Raw genomic sequence first — 15,954 nt, forward strand, 5'->3', positions numbered from 1 at the left:
GTGAGACTGGTAACTGCCAGCCTGCTGTGTCTTGCTGCTTCCATGTTATGATTTCCGTAGCAGCAGACACTATAGCTCAGCTTATCGTTGTCTTCAGAGGTTCACCTTCAGAAAACAGGGTGGCAGCAAGAACATGGGAAAAGCTTCCTGAGGTAGTTATCCAGCCCAGAGGCTGAGGTTGTCCAAGAAGCTTACAGAAATCCCTGGAGTCCTTTGTTGACCCTTATGTGCAGGTGACACCTGCTTGTCCGGAAGATGAAGCCACAGATAAACTGATAAAATAATCTCACATCCTGATTATTCAGCCGTGGCTGCATATTCCTTCCGGATCCTGCTAAGGAAGAAGAGGCAAGCCCTGGTATTTTAAACTCCTTTCCCTCCCCTCTCACCCCCTTAAAATCTGCGTAGAAGTTCAGAATAGAGGCCCTGTGGCATCTCACAACAGGGACTGCTGGAAGTTGGCACAGAAACCCTTACAAAGTTTTACAGAATAGAATGCCAGGAGGTTAAGTCGCCAACAGGTAGCTCTGCTGTACTGTCCTCAGGGTGATTCAGGAATGGCAGATACTCCTGTGAGGATCCAGCACCCAGACCTCCCACTGCCCCACCCCAGAGTGGGGTTCTTCGTCCAGGGGTGCCCTTCCTGAGGGGCAGCGATGGGATGGGCGGAGGTAGAGGGTGGGGTAGATCCCACCTGGGTAGGTGTATTCAGGCCTGTTTGTGGGTCCCCCTGGGCTGCAGGCCCTTCCTGGGGTGGCAGAGATCCAGGTGGGAGGACCATACAGTCCCAGGCCCACCTCTAATGGGACCTTGCTTGGTCATGAGGTCCTGGCACTTATGTGAAGGCTGAGGGAACAGGAACTTCTGGAGGTCTGGCTGCCAAGTCAGTCCTGACTGCTCCAGGTTCAGGGCAGCTGTGTGACACCTTGGGTGTGGGAAGTTGTGGGGAGTTTGAGGACCTTCCAAATAACGGGGAGGCCAGCAGTATGAGCTGAGGCTGGACATGTGGGCTGGGCAGGCCACGCTGAGCGCTTTGTCATCTCTAGAGCTTTGCAAGCCAGTGTGGCAGGTTCTTAAGCAAGAGAGTAACAGAGTCTGATTTGCATTAGAAAGAGCTCTCTGCTTTCCTGGTGGAGGACTTGCAGGCAGGGCGGGGAGGGCGTGGGGCGGCTGGGGCGGGGCCTGTGTGCAGCCAGTGTGAGAGGAAGGTTTTCTAGGACCCCATAGTGGTGGTGTGGATGGGGAGGTGGAGGAGAGACGTCCGCAGGTCCTGGTCTCTTGTTCGTGGCGATGGATAAGGGAGAAGCTCACTCAAGGTTGGGCACCAGCGCTGTGAGGAATTGTTTGTATTGTAGACATTATATATGTCTCAGCATCACATCAGCCTGCAGGTCGTTTTGTTTTTTACATAGAGGTATAATTGGGTTAAAAATTTTAATAGAATATAATTAATGTTTTCCTTTCCTCCAGTTGGGAACTTATTCAAGGGTGTGAGTTCTCTGAAACATCTGGGGCTCACTCAACAGTCTAGCATTAATTAAAACATAACCCCCCCTCCCTTTTAGAGTGTTTCAGTATGCGCCAGGCAGGTTTGTGTAAGAGAACGAACACCTTAGCTCACGAGGTCTTTTCTGGAATCCCATTTTACAGATGAGGAGATAGACACACAGAGTGGCCAATGTGTTGCCTCAGGACGGTGTTGGGCGGGTCTTCACGGGGAGTTGTTATAGAGTTCAGAGCCTGCCCCCTGCCTCTCTGCTGAAGAACAGTGTAAGGCCAGGAGCCACCATTGTAGCCATTCACATGCAGGTTCCCATTGGATTTGGGCAGATGGTAAAGAAATGGCTGGGTCGGAGGATGGTGGGCCATCTTGTTTATTTATTGGTGTTTCACCAAGACAGGCAAGCCACAGGAGAAGACAAGGGAAAAGCAGAAAACCTGCTTTTCCCATGAAGGGCAAGGTGTCAGGGAGGCCCCTGCAATGGTGATAGCAGGAACCCAGAGAGAGCAAGCTCCTGGTCTGCTCCACTTTATAGTGTAGAAACTAAAACCCTTTATCCAATATACAAACAAGGAAGTCTCTGATACAAAGTCACTTATCTGAGGCATAATGGGATTTCTCATGAGAGTACACCACCCCACATCATGCAATCAGTCAAGGGTGTGGAGAAAAGCTTAGTTTTAAAACTAAGCCTTAGGCTATAATGACCCGGCCTGCTTACAGCCTGTCCCCCACACCCAATACAAACTATAAGCAAGCAAACATATTTATCATATTTACAAACTTATTTGACCAACAAACAGAACGAAAAAGGCCATGGTCATTTCTTGTTTATTTGCTTTTTATAAATAAAGTTGGAAATAGTTACCCCCTGGGGCCCTTGGGAAATGGGGAGGCAAGGGCTGGCCTGCCTGGCTGGGGACACGCGCCCTCTGCGTTCTCACGAGCTGTGCTTCTCCCCACAGTACGTCGGGAGCCTGGATGTGCCTCGGCCCAACAGCAGAGTGGAGATAGTGGCTGCCATGCGCCGGATCCGGGTGAGCGCGGGGCAGGGCAGGGAGGGGCCGGAGGGGGCCACCCCTCAGCACTGCAGGGAGGCTGCTGGGAGATGGCCAGTGGACTTCCCTTAGAGGCCAAGGTTAAAGTGGAAAAGGTGGCTGGGGGAATGTCTGCCCTCTCTCCAATCTGCTGCTTCCCCTTGAGATGCCTGTCACCCTGGAGGCCGTGTGGGTCTGCGAGGGGGGATGGTGATGTGTCCGTTCATCCAGAGACAGTGGCACGGGAGGTGGGGGAGGCTTGATACATAGCTGTTAGTTCACCCCACACATGAGAAACTAAAACTATGTACTGTGGAATGTAAGGTGAGATTTACTTGGAACTTCGAGAACAAGTGTGGGATTTCAACAGAAGTTCCTGGTCGGTTGCTGTGGGCTCTCATGCGGGAGTAGGCATGCTCCTCTTCCACATGAGGGCTCTCGGGGGGGGGGGGGGGGTTTGGTCAGCACGCATCTGGCTCTGGCACATGGCAGAGAGAGAGAGCGAGAGAGAGGGAGAGAGAGAGAGAGAGAGCGCGTACATACGGTCGTCCTTTGGGCCCTGTGACGGGCTCTGTCCACCTGCTCTGCACGGAACAGGAGGCATTATGTCCGGCCTGTGCATTCAGAAGGCAGGTTTGGGAGTTCAGTTGGGTCACAGCGATGCTTCGGAGCAGGTGGGTGTGGGGAGGCGGGCCGTAGCCCTGGGTGCAGCCTGGCTCGGGCTCTCTGTCCTTTGGAGGAATCCACTGTTCCCTCGTCACCTGTCAGCCGCGGGGCCATGTGCCAGGAGCTCCCATCCCTGTGACCTGCTTCCAGTGCTTAATGAGCAGCTCATTAAATTAGAGCAAGAAATTAATTGGCCAGTGAGCTGTTTGGTCAGCTGTCCAGCCGTTTGTTGAGACTGGTCACCAGGAATAGCACAGGCTCTGGATCTGTGTTGTACATTGTACTGCAGCCCCCAGAAGACCCCCAGCCCAGGCTGTACCCCGGCCTCTGGCTGCCCCCCAATCCCCGTTCGAGCTGTACCCTGGCCCCCGGCCCCCGCTGGCCCAGGTGGCTGTTTCTTCTCTCTTCTCCTTTCCAAAGCTGTTTGGCTGTGATCACAGTGTCAGGAACTAGGACAGGGAGTTTCTGTGTAAAGACTGTTCCTGACTCTGTCCTTTTAGGTTGAACAGGGCGAGGCCAGCGTTGGGTAGGACAGGGCAGCGTGTGGGCTCCCAGGTGCTCTTATGGACACACATGACGAGGCCCCCTAGCCTGGCCAGGGCAGCGGCCAGTCCCCGGAGCACAGCCGTCAGGAGAAGGGTCCCATCATTTTCATCTGTGCTGTGTGCCATCCCCTCAGCTGGCCTTTGGGTGCCACTTCCCTGACCCTGTCTGCAGCTCTGCCCCGGGCAGTATGGGGATGGCCCCCAGAGAGCGAGGTGGGCTCCCATCAGCGTGGGGCTCCCAGCTGTGTGGCTCCCCTCCACACTGTGTGGCCCCTAGGTCCACACTGTGGCGTCCGCTCTGACCCCATGCACACACTGGGTCCATTGACTGTTTCCCTCCACCCTCTCCCCTCGTCTCCTGTGTTCTCATGCTGTGTAGGTTTTCTTTTAAAGTTTATGTTACTGAACTAGGGAGTCTTTTCTTTTATTTTTTTTTAATGGGCTTTCACAATTGCTGGTGGTTCAGAAACACCTAACCTCAACCCTGAGCACTTAGGTGTGTGGTCCACCGTGGTAAGCATTCTCCTAACGTTCATCCCGCAAAACCGCATCTGCCCCTGTCAGACACTAGCTGCCCTCCTTCCGCCCCAACCGGCACCCACCTTTGTTCTGTCTTTCTTTTTTTGATGGAGGCAGCTTTTACTGTATTTACATCTGACAGAACTTCACAGGGAGCAATACTTCTTGCGCAGTCAGGGCTCGAGGTGGGAGAGGCCTTGCCCAGGCAGGCAGGGAGGACAAGAAGGTGAGGACTAGAGGGGACACTGCTTCTTCCCAGGGGAGCGTGGGAGCCGTCTAACTCGCACCTCTGGGCTGCAAGGAGCCACAAACCACTGCCCACTCCCCTTCAGCACCTCGATGGAAGAGGGTCATCTCTAATGGGGAGTGACCCACCTTTGTCCTTCTGGTCCCTGTGAACTTGACAGCTCAGGTACCTTATGTTAGTCGTTCTGTGTTTGTGCTTTTGTGCCCAGCGTATTTCTCTGGCATGACGTCCTCCAGGCTGGTCCAGGCCGTGGCCGGGGGCGGGACTTCCTTTATTCCTAGGGCTGCACAGTGTCCAGCTGGCTGTGTACAGCACTTCTTTTACTCGTTCGTCTGGGGTGGGCACCTGGGTTTTTTCCACCTTCTGGCTGCCGTGAATGGTGCTGTAGTGAACGTGGCTGAGCTCTGACTTCTTCTAAATGTCTGTTCAGGAGTGGGACTGCTGGGGTCCTGGGTTTGTTTACTGTTGCTGTGGGAACAGGTCAGCACAAATGTACTAGCTTAGAACAACACAGACTGGGTAGCTTCTAGTTCCGGGGTTGGAAGTGTGCAGTGGTCAGCAGGCTGGTCCTCCGGAGGCTCTAGGGGAGGCTCTGATCCCTTAACAGGGCCTGGAGGCCGCTGTACATCACTGGACTCTGTTTTCCTTTCACGTGTCCTTCTCTGGCTCTGACCCTCCCACCTCCCTCTTAGGGGGACCCCTGTGGTTACACTGGGTCCACCTGGGACACCTTCCTGACTCAGGGTTCTCATTTTTTCTTTTTTTAAAAATTTTTTACATGTTTATTTGACTGATTTTTAGAGAGAGAAAGGGGGGAAGAGAGATAGATGGACAGACCTAGAGGGGGAGACAGAGACAAGAACATTAATCTGTTCCTGTATGTGCCCTGACCGGGGATTGAACCAGCAACCTCTGCGCTTTGGGATGGTGCTGTAACCAACTGAGCTATTTGGCCCAAGCCTCACAGTTCTCAATCACACCTGCAAAGCCCTTCTTGCCGGGGATGAGGTCATGGGGTGTCAGGAGTCATCGTTCTGCCAACCACACCTGCCTTGCTTGTCTTGTAGCAGCGAGTGTGCACTGAGTGGGGGAGGCCAGACCACCCCGCGGGCCTCAGACTCAGGTCTGGCCGCTCTCTGCTCCAGGTGGCTGCAGGGTGCGGGTTCCCCACGCTCTCCTCTGATCCCTGCACCGAGCCGGGCACAGGAAGTTTCAGAGGTACCCAGAGTCTCTATGTGGCCATCCTGCTCCCTGTCCCCAGGGACCCCGAGGTCTGAGCGGACGGCAGCTGCAGGGGAGGGGAGGACGAGGGGACATGACGTCATGTTTTCAGCTGCACAGCTGTAACAGCCGAGCTCAGGGCAGCTCTGCATGAGGCCTGGTTGCTCCCACGCCGGGGCTGCTTGCTGCTGGCGCAGGGCAGGCAGCCGTGCTGGGCGCAGGCCCTTTCAGATCTTTGGTCAGGTTGGGTGCCCAGTTTTACAGGAAGGTGGGCTGTGCCCTACGATGGCTGCGTCTGGTGTTGGAGTCCCCAGCATGACAGGAGCCAGCACTGGAGACAGTGTCACCCCCTCCCTGCCTGTTGGTCCCCATTTCCACTGCCCGAAGTTCACTGGCCTGTAGACGGTTCTGGTTTAGATGTCCTCAGTTCTCCTGCTCTTTTTATTTTAAAAACACACCCACTGATGCCTGCCGTGCAGCAAGTTCTGGAAGGAAGGCACGCGTGCACCTCCCTTCTCTGGAGCCAGATTTTCATCCTGGACCTGGGCTGACACCCCCATCTCCCCTCCAGAGACACTGAAGTTCTGAGGCCACCCCCCCCCCCCAGCACCCCCAGGGGCTCGTCCTGAAAGGGCCAAGTGTGATGACAGGCTGTTGCCTGGGAGCTGGAAAAGCAGTTCTCTCCTCCTCCTCCTCCTCCTCTTCCAGTTTAAGTTGCTTTTCTAAACGTTCTGTTTACATACATATAACAAGTGTTAAGAATAACACTTGTAATTATGGATCAAGATAGGGCAGTCCTGCTGGGCCAGGTCTGTACCCAGCACTGTTGGTTCTAGGCCGCAGGACGTGCACAGTGGGGCTGCGGCCTGGCCAGCACCTGTGAACATGTGCGGCGTGGGCAGGGACCCTGATGCCCTGTGCTTTGCGCTGAGACGTGGCCGGCTCCCGCAGCAGAGCGGCTGAGCCTGTGAGATGTGCCCACAGTGCACTGAACTGTTTCTAAATAGTAACTCCTCTTTTCTTGATCTAAAGCCTGGGTCGCACGTATTGTATGAAAAAAAGCGTTTAAAAAGAGGAAAAAAAGAAAACAACTGGCCAGAAATAGCCAGTGTAAAAGCTTTGGGTTTGAGCCTTATAGGTTATAATTTTAGCAAAAAGGGAATATTTTTTTAACAAAAATGAGATCTTCTGTGGAAGCTTCTGTCACCTTTTTCACTGAATACTTGGTAAAGTCGCCTCACACCATTAACCCCTTACAGCTGCTTCCTGCGGCTGATGCCGTTCCCCTCGGTCAGGTAGATAGAGCGTCGTTGTTTGTTTACCCAGACGCCACTGCTTGACATTGAGCTTGTCCCCAGTTCCTCGTAGCTCTCTGTCCACATCCCAGGGACGTTGAGCATTCTCCCTTTAGAACCCACCACTCAGGGGAATTGTTGCTTCAAGTGCCTGAAGAATTCTGAGGCTTTCGATACATGTGTTGCCCAGTTGCCTGGTGCCCTCTGAAAGTCCAGTGTGCAGTTCTGTGCTCTGCCCCCATGTGCAGAGGTGTGTGCAGTCCTGGGCAGGTGGGTGGGGTAGAGGACACTGGGGATGGGCCAGGGGGGCACAGGTCCCTGACGGGGGGGTGCATGTTCAGGGCCGCGAGCACCCACCTGGGGGCCGCACTCATACAGCCATGCAGAGATCAAGGATTAGACAGTGCGTGTTTGGGGGCGTCCCCAGGACACAGAGCTGTGGTGCTGTGACCTTCTCAGCGTCCTCGCTTTGCCATTCGTGTGGAGGAAGGAGCAGCAGCCCAGAGTCAGGCCCAATCTCGCTGCCGCCAGCCACCCCGTCTGCCGGGGAAGAGGGGCTGGCCACCCCACGGTCAGGGCGCCCGTGCCGACACTAAGTCGTTTCGCACGACTTCGTGGCCCGCTGGGTGATGCGCTTTGTGTTCTGATCCACAGACTGTCATAACGAGACGGTTCTACGTTTCCTTGCCAGGAACGGGGCCCCTGCGTGGTCTCTCTGTGGCCATTGCACCAAGCTCGACGGTGCTGCTGCTCATGTCCCTGTGAGGTCTGGCCACTTGCTCTGTTGGGGACGGATTTGGAGGTGCCTGGGTAGCACTCATATTTTCACAGAGCCTGACCCCTGACTCAGGCAAACACAGAGAACGGCTAATTATGTTCACTTGTGGCATGAGAGAGCCATCTGGTTGACCACTGTTAACCCTTCGGGGGGAACATCAGAGGTAAAGTGAGCTTGGGCTGTGTGTTTGTGCATTGCACACCATCATCTAGTGCAGTGAGCATGCAGACACTCCCAAATCTCCTAACGCTGAACAGTTGGCTGAGAATGGTCTTTTGTACATTGAGCATCCCATTATGAAGAACTGCCTGGAATTTATCATGGGAAGCTGCTGTTAAAAAAGCCAGATTAGGCCCTGGCCGGTTAGCTCAGTGGTAGAGCGTCAGCCTGGCTTGTGGGAGTCCTGGGTTCGATTCCCGGCCAGGGCATACAGGAGAAGCACCCATCTGCTTCTCCACCCCTCCCCCTCTCCTTTCTCTCTGTCTCTCTATTCCCCTCCCGCAGCCAAGGCTCCACTGGAGCAAAGTTGGCCCCGGCGCTGGGGACGACTCCGTGGCCTCTGCCTCAGGTGCTAGAATGGCTCTGGTTGCAACAGAGCAATGCCCCAGATGGGCAGAGCTTTGCCCTCTGGTGGGCATGCCAGGTGGATCCCGGCCGGGCGCATGCGGGAGTCTGTCTGACTACCTCCCCGTTTCCAACTTCAGAAAAATACAAAAAAAAAAAAAAAAAAAAAAAAAGCCAGATTAGCATCCCTCTATAGCCTGGCTTCGTCTCATTGAAACATGGAAATAGTTGAAGGCCCCATTCAGTCCTGCTAATGACTTATTATGGAAAAACTGGCATATTTTTGTTAGCGGTCTGTCCATTCTTTCTCGAAGCAAACCAGTTTTCTGTAATTCAAGTGCTAAAGTCCACGCCTTTGCATGCAGAGCCAGATTCCTCGTGTGTGGAGAAATGGATGGTGCCGGTGTGTCAACAAATATTCGTTCAATCAATAAATATTTGAGTACCATGATCTGACCATGTTCTCGGCACTGGGAACCGGAGGTGTGAGGTCTCTCCCTCCCTTGTGGAACTTCTGCTCGAATGGGAAGAGCAGTTATGGTGCAGCTACAGAGAAACAGGGGTGACACCAGCCAGTGCTACGTCCTGTGAGGCAGGAAGGAGGGGTGGGACCCAGTGATGTGGGGAAGGCATGGCCTGCTCCCCGGATGTCTGGGAAGGCCTTTTGGAACAGGTGCAGTTGGAGCTGAGTCTGACTGTGGGCGCTGAGCCAGCTTTGCAGAGCCCTGTCCACGACTGAGGGACCAGCAAGGATGAGGTGGGGAGGACAGGGTGAGCTCTGCCTCTTCCAGTGGCTGAAGGACCTGCTGTGAGGTTGGAGGTGGGCAGGCCTTGGTCCTGGAGGGCCTTCCCTGTTTGTAACCCAGGTCCGGAAATAAGCACCTAATGAGATTTTGTGGAGCCTAACCTTGCATAGTTGGTATGAGGACAGTCACATGGCTTTCATGGTCCCTGCCCTACCTTCCGACCCTTGGGCCAGTTCCACATGGAACACACTGTCCCCTCCCGGTCAGCTTGTCAGCTTCCGCCTGATCTAATATCTCAGGCAGCATCTCTCCTTATCAGCCATCTTTCCTTGCATGGTGGACTCTCCAACCCCAGACTCTATCTTCTCTGAACGCGTTAGGTTTTTTTTTGTTTTGTTTTTCTTTGACAGAGACAGAGTCAGATAGGGACAGACAGACAGGAAGGGAGAGAGATGAGAAGCATCCATTCTTTATTGCAGCATCTTAGTTGTTCATTGATTGCTTTCTCATATGCGCCTTGACTGGGGAGCTGCAGCAGAGTGAGTGACTCCTTGCACAAGCCAGCATCCTTGGGCTCAAGCCAGCGACCTTGGGCTTAAAGCCAGCGACCTTTGGGCTTAATCCAGCGACCATGGGGTCATGTCTATGATCCCACACTCAAGCCAGTGATCCTGTGCTCAAGCCCATGGCCTCAGGGTTTCGAACCTGGGTCTGCTGCGTCCCAGTCCTTGCTCTATCCACTGTGCCACTGCCTGGTCAGGCTCTGAATATGTTTTAGTGGTCTGAGAACCTCAGGAACTGGGGACCTTGTGTAAGCAGGATGGTGGGGGAGGGGGGCTCTGGGCTAGGCAAAGTCAGTGATTTGAGAGCTGTGTCTGTGCCCAGCAGCAGGGGTCTTCTTGTGCTGCACTGCCCCCACCCCACAACCATCCACCCTGGAGCTGGACCAGCCTATGCAGGTTATTTAAAGCAGCTGTTCAGGGGCCTTAGTTTGACTTTCAGCGTTTGTGTGCCCAGACCTCTGACCCAGAGCACACGACAGCGATCAGAGGGAGGACCTGTATCCCCTGACGAGCAGGCACTGCTCCGCGGCAGGTACCTCCTGCCCGGGCTCCTCTGCCCAGCTGAGAGTTTCTCCCCGGGGGGGGGGGGAGGGGGAGATTTCTTCTCTGCTCCGCTCTAAGCATCCTTTTCCTGGCATCCTTCCTGCTCAGAAGTGCTTCCTTTGCTGTACACCCAGTGCGGCTGGGAGGAGCTGCACCCCCTCATTCCTGTGCGTCCACCCGCTGCCGGCCCCACCGGGAGGTGCGGGTGGCTCAGCCCCCAGGACTGACTCCCAGGGCTGCTCCCTGATGTGCTGAGCTGCTGGAGGAGTAGCTTGGACTGCAGGGGAAGATAAGAGATTCCAGACATTCCTGCCACTCCGTCCAGATAGCTGGCGGAATTCCCCTCCCCCAGTGGAGAGGCCCTGGGCAGGAAGGGGTTGGCTGACCTCTACGCCTGTCACGGACTTTCGATCTTTCTGATCAAGGTGATATATTGGCCCATTAACTCGAACAATGATCATCGTTATCATCTTTGCCATCACACTATCGCTTCAGCCTGGCTGTGCCCTATCGGTTAAGGACGAGGTCATGGAGGCTGGGTGCTTGCCTACTGCCTGGCACGGGGTTGGCGCTCAACTAATGGGGTCCCTGCTACTCAGATGGGGGGGGGTGGCTGTCCCCTTGAAGTTAAGCGAATTGACCAGGGTTTTTGGTCAACGACAGATTCTTGGTCTCCTAACCCTGTATCCTGGATGAGGTGAGGGAGCCGGGCCGATGGTTCTGCAATGACCCCACCCTCCTGCCAAGCAGCAGCCCAGGCTCCCCTGGGGAGGTCAGTAGACATACAGCCGCAGGCCCCACCCAAGACCTGACCCAGAAACAACAGATTGGGGCTTAAGAAGCCCACCAAGTGATTCTGATGAAGGTCCAGTCTGGGAACTGCTGGCCTGGGCTGTCCACCTGACATCTGAGAGTTTCAAGATGCGTCTCAGACTCTGGTGTGAAAGTTGCTGCGCCCTGGCTGGTTGGCTCAGCGGTAGAGCGTCGGCCTGGCGTGCAGAAGTCCCGGGTTTGATTCCCGGCCAGGGCACACAGGAGAAGCGCCCATCTGCTTCTCCACCCCTCCCCCTCTCCTTCCTCTTTGTCTCTCTCTTCCCCTCCCGCAGCCGAGGCTCCATTGGAGCAAAGATGGCCCGGGCGCTGGGGATGGCTCCTTGGCCTCTGCCTCAGGCGCTAGAGTGGCTCTGGTCGCAACAGAGCGACCCCCCCCCCCAGGGGCAGAGCATTGCCCCCTGGTGGGCGGAGCGTCGCCCCTGGTGGGCGTGCCGGGTGGATCCCGGTCGGGCGCATGCGGGAGTCTGTCTGACTGTCTCTCCCGTTTCCAGCTTCAGAAAAATACAAAAAAAAAAAAGAAAAAAGAAAGTTGCTGCTCTCTGAGATGACTCTGTTGAGCCGGACAGGCCACAGGAGAGGTTCTCAGACAAGGGTGGGAAGGAAGGTCTTTGAGCATGAACCCCCCAGAGGCACTGGCCTGGGTGAAGTGAGGTAATTAGCTGGTGGGCCCTTGGGGATGGCAGATTCTGAGCACCTGCATGAGGGCCCCAGGCTAAGAGGCTGATGGCCGCCTTCACCCCCCCCGAGAGGACGTCCCCTCTGTTCAGCTCAGCTGTGTGTCTGGGACAGCCTCTCTGGTCTGTGCTTCCACCATGGCCAGCCCACCTCTGTCCTGGCTGCTGATGCATGAACACGGAGCCGGATTTCTAAATGACTGACCCAGGCCTCCTTTGTGCAGACAGCGACAAGGCCTGAGATGGGGTCCGGTCCCACCTCCTGACGGCAGCCAGACCCTCTGCCCTCCACTCTGAGCCCTGGCCGAGGCCTGGAATGTGCCCTGTGCGAGGAGCCTGTGGCCTCTGCCCAGAAATTCCTGAGATGAGGGAGCAGCAGCTGCTGCAGAGTGTCCTGGCAGTGGAGTTTACTTAAGTGTCTATGAGAGCGGCTCTCTGGCTGCCAGGCGTCCCTGTGCTGCGGGAGGTGGTGCTGACAGGGTGGAAGACCCTGGGGTGGGAGCTGGGACTGTCTCATGAGAGCGGGCCGCTTCCATGTCCCTGCTCCAGATTCAACCTCACAGGCTGCCTGTTTTGAACTATGTGGAGGTGGACTCCCAGGCTCTCCCGGCCCGCGTGGGGGTGAGTGGGGTGAGGGGCGTGTGCTTCTGGATTGTGGCCTGGGCTCCCCTCTTCTCCCTACCGTTTCCTAATCTTTGTCTGTTTGCCTGAATAGCAGCCAGACGGCTGAGTTCTCTTGGCTTTGATCTGAATTCAGTTGGGTTGTCTGTTCCCTTCCCTGACAATTCCCTAGAGATCTGGGGCGTGGGGGAGGGCGGGAGAGGGAACTCTCCCAGAAATCTAGGCAGATCGCTTCTGTTTCCTGAGCCTTCCCTGAGGCCTGGGGCCCTGCTTTCCTCACTGCCCCAACCCCCGCCCAGGATATTAGAGTCTGCAGCTCCGTTTTCCATTTCTGGATGGATGCTTCTTTTCTTTCATTCTTTCTCATCAGGAGATTACCTTCCCACCCGAGCCGCCGTCTGCAGCTGTGTGGAGACGCCGGCTGGCTGGCACTTCCATGTTAGGATCACCCCCCCCACACACACACACACACACACACAAGACCGCCCCCCACAGCCTTAGACAACATCCCCATGGACCTGCCCTCGCCCCCTTTCGACTCCCTTTCCCACCTATGTCTGTGGTTAAATAACGTTTCCCAACTTCGCCATCACCACCTCCCTATACCCCATGCGCTCCCCTCTGCGGTGAGTGGGCCTGCGCAGCCTCCACAACTGGGCTGGAGCAGACGGTGCCCCCACCCCCGGCCATGCCCAGCCTGGCAGAAAGCCTGTCAGTATGTCTGTGCAGAACATGGGATCCCGTTGGTTTGGGGGCCCCTCTCTGAGGACAGGCCTCCCTGTGCTGAGCCGATTTTCAGTGCCTAATTTTGTTTTGAGACCTTTCCTCAAAGGGCACCACACTTTCTCTTTCCCTGTTGGAGGTTTGTGTCTGCAAACGTCCTTGTGACCTTTCAGGATTCACAGTCTGTCTGTCTCAGGGGCTCCCGGGGAAGAAAGTGGCCTTTTTCTCTTATATGTTCTCACAGACGGTGAAGAGGAGCCATCAACTCTGTGCCAAGGGTGGGCGAGGTCGCCATATCCTCCTTGCTTTTGGTGCAGCCAGAAGCCTGAGCCTGAGCCTGCATCCCTCGGGCTGGTCTGGAGGCTCGGGGAGGGAGGTGGCAGAGCACCTTTGTGCTTTGAGGAAGTCTGACTTCCTTTTTTTATCCTGGGAGGGGCACTTGACCTTGGGTGAGACAGTCTGTCTTGTGTAGGGTCATCTGGGGGCTTGGCCAGCGGCTCCCTCGGGGGCTGCCCCACTGATGCAGAAGGCTCGTCTTCATTGGACTCTCCTGTCCTCTGACCACAGGCTGCCCGCAGCAGTTCTGAGGGCTTTGGAAAATCTGCTTCCTCCCTGGTTGAGATGGGGTGGGGGCAGCAGCAACTAGAGGTGCTCTGAGCATTAAAAGGAGTGGTCAGGCCTGACCTGTGGTGGCGCAGTGGATAAAGTGTCGACCTGGAAATGCTGAGGTCGCCGGTTCAAAACCCTGGGCTTGCCTGGTCAAGGCACATATGGGAGTTGATGCTTCCAGCTCCTCCCCACCTTCTCTCTCTCCCTCTCTCTCTCTCTCTCTCTCCCTCTCTGTCTCTCTCTCCTCTCTAAAATGAATAAATAAAATTAAAAAAAAAAAAAAAAAAAAGGAGTGGTCAGCATGGTCCCGGCATGGGGAAGGCATTCAGTGGATGGACACTGACATTTAGAATAACACCGTTTAGCCCTGGCCAGATGGCTCATTAGTTAGAGCATTGTCCCAGAGTGCAGAGGTTGCCGGTTTGATCCCCGGTCAGGGCACATACAGGAACAGGTTGATGTTCCTGTCTCACTAAAATCAATAAATAAAAAAGTTAGCCTGACCTGTGGTGGCGCAGTGGTTAAAGCGTCGACCCGCAATGCTGAGGTTGCCAGTTCAAAACCCTGGGCTTGCGGCCCTGGCCGGTTGGCTCAGTGATAGAGCGTCGGCCTGGCGTGCAGAAGTCCCGGGTTCGATTCCCGGCCAGGGCACATAGGAGAGGCGCCCATCTGCTTCTCCACCCCTCCCCCTCTCCTTCCTCTCTGTCTCTCTCTTCCCCTCCCGCAGCAAGGCTCCATTGGAGCAAAGATGGCCCGGGCGCTGGGGATGGCTCCTTGGCCTCTGCCCCAGGCGCTAGAGTGGCTCTGGTCGCAACAGAGCGACACCCCGGAGGGGCAGAGCATCGCCCCCTGGTGGGCAGAGCGTTGCCCCTGGTGGGCATGCCGGGTGGATCCCGGTCAGGTGCATGCGGGAGTCTGTCTGACTGTCTCTCCCCATTTCCAGCTTCGGAAAAATACAAAAAACAACAACAACAACAACAAAAAAACCCTGGGCTTGCCTGGTCAAGGCACATATGGGAGTTGATGCTTCCTGCTCCTCCCTCTGTTCTCTCTCTTTCCTCTCTCTCTCCTTCTCTCCAATAAAAATGGATAAATAAAATCTTAAAAAGTTAAAAAATAAAAAGAGAATAACCGTGTTTATACTTATTACTATTAACAGTGTGAAGCAGGTGCCCCGTCTTTGCTGCCCCGTAAGTGTTGTGTTCACAGTGCTTCTCACTGTGTCCTTTACGGCTGCTCTGCCTGCTGTCTCTCCAGGAGGCTGTGCTCTGGGTCCCTGAACCCATGTCATGTGTGAGGCCCCGGCATGCACACACAGGATGCGTTCAGTGTCACATGCTGATAGACGAGGGAACAGACCCTTGTACTTGACCCTGGTGTTTAAATGCTCCCCGACCACATGCTCCTCACCCCCACCTTCACTCACCAGGGCACCTACGTGCCCGCCGCTCCCATAGTCACCACGGTATTGCCGGTTCCTGTCCCTTGTCATGCCTGCTCTCTTGTTTGGAAACCCTGTCCGTCTCTCCTTGGGGCCATTCTGTCCCGTTCCTGTCCCTCCTCTCCGTGACGTGGTCCCAGCCACTCCTGGCGGGCTGCCCCATTCCTGCGGCCCTGTTTGCCTGCAGCCCATGGGCCCATTACTCTTGGGTAGAACTTGCAGGGTAGTTTTCTTTCCCCAACTGGACTCAGCCTCTCGACAGCAGCCTTTGGCCACAACCTGGTCTGTCCCTTGAGGTCACAGACCAGCGACAGGCTCCAAGTAAAAGGTGAGCTATTGTCAGAATAACTAAACGGGCTGGACATTGGACTAGAGCAGCGAGCGAGGTCAGGATATCTGTATGTGGGGGGTGGGGGGGGTGGGGGTCCAGTGTTCAGTGGGTTTGTGAATACAGGTTTGGAGGACAGTTATCCACACCAATGTTAGGATTTGGGCTTTCTATGCTGTCTTCCCAATTCTGGTCTCTCAGTCCCTAGCTGCTCTCTCCCAGACCTGGGCCCTCGGCGCCCTCTACAGACCCCTGTACATGGGGGAGCCCAGGGGGTTGCCCTCCTCCTGGGGACACAGGCGGGGGAGCTCAGGGACCCACGCTGTCTCCTGTCTGCCATGGCTGCCATCTTCCTGGGGTACAGGATCTTCCCTCTCTCCTGGATTATTCCACACTGTCTGAAGCGTTCTCACTTCTTCGAAAGTGTGAAGGGAAATGTGGTGAAACGGGAGTCTGGCAGTTGCGGGTGGGGAGGAAGGCCCCTGTATGGTAGAGGTGG

General features: G+C 55.5%; 1 protein-coding gene across 3 annotated transcripts in view; it reads left to right on the forward strand.

Moving 5' to 3' along the window:
• The window catches only part of LOC136395874 (carboxyl-terminal PDZ ligand of neuronal nitric oxide synthase protein-like), a 119,423-nt gene that overhangs the window by 34,156 nt on the left and 69,313 nt on the right, over positions 1-15,954 (forward strand). For 2 of the 3 annotated variants that reach the window (XM_066371354.1, XM_066371355.1), the window contains exon 2: positions 2,467-2,538. The exons of the other annotated variant lie outside the window; for it this stretch is intronic. In XM_066371354.1, the coding sequence (XP_066227451.1) occupies positions 2,467-2,538 (72 nt within the window). The remainder of the gene's footprint in view (positions 1-2,466; positions 2,539-15,954) is intronic. 3 annotated transcript variants of the gene reach the window in all.

This window comes from Saccopteryx leptura, chromosome 2 (genome assembly GCF_036850995.1).
Source record: "Saccopteryx leptura isolate mSacLep1 chromosome 2, mSacLep1_pri_phased_curated, whole genome shotgun sequence".
NCBI classification, from domain to species: Eukaryota; Metazoa; Chordata; class Mammalia; order Chiroptera; family Emballonuridae; genus Saccopteryx; species Saccopteryx leptura.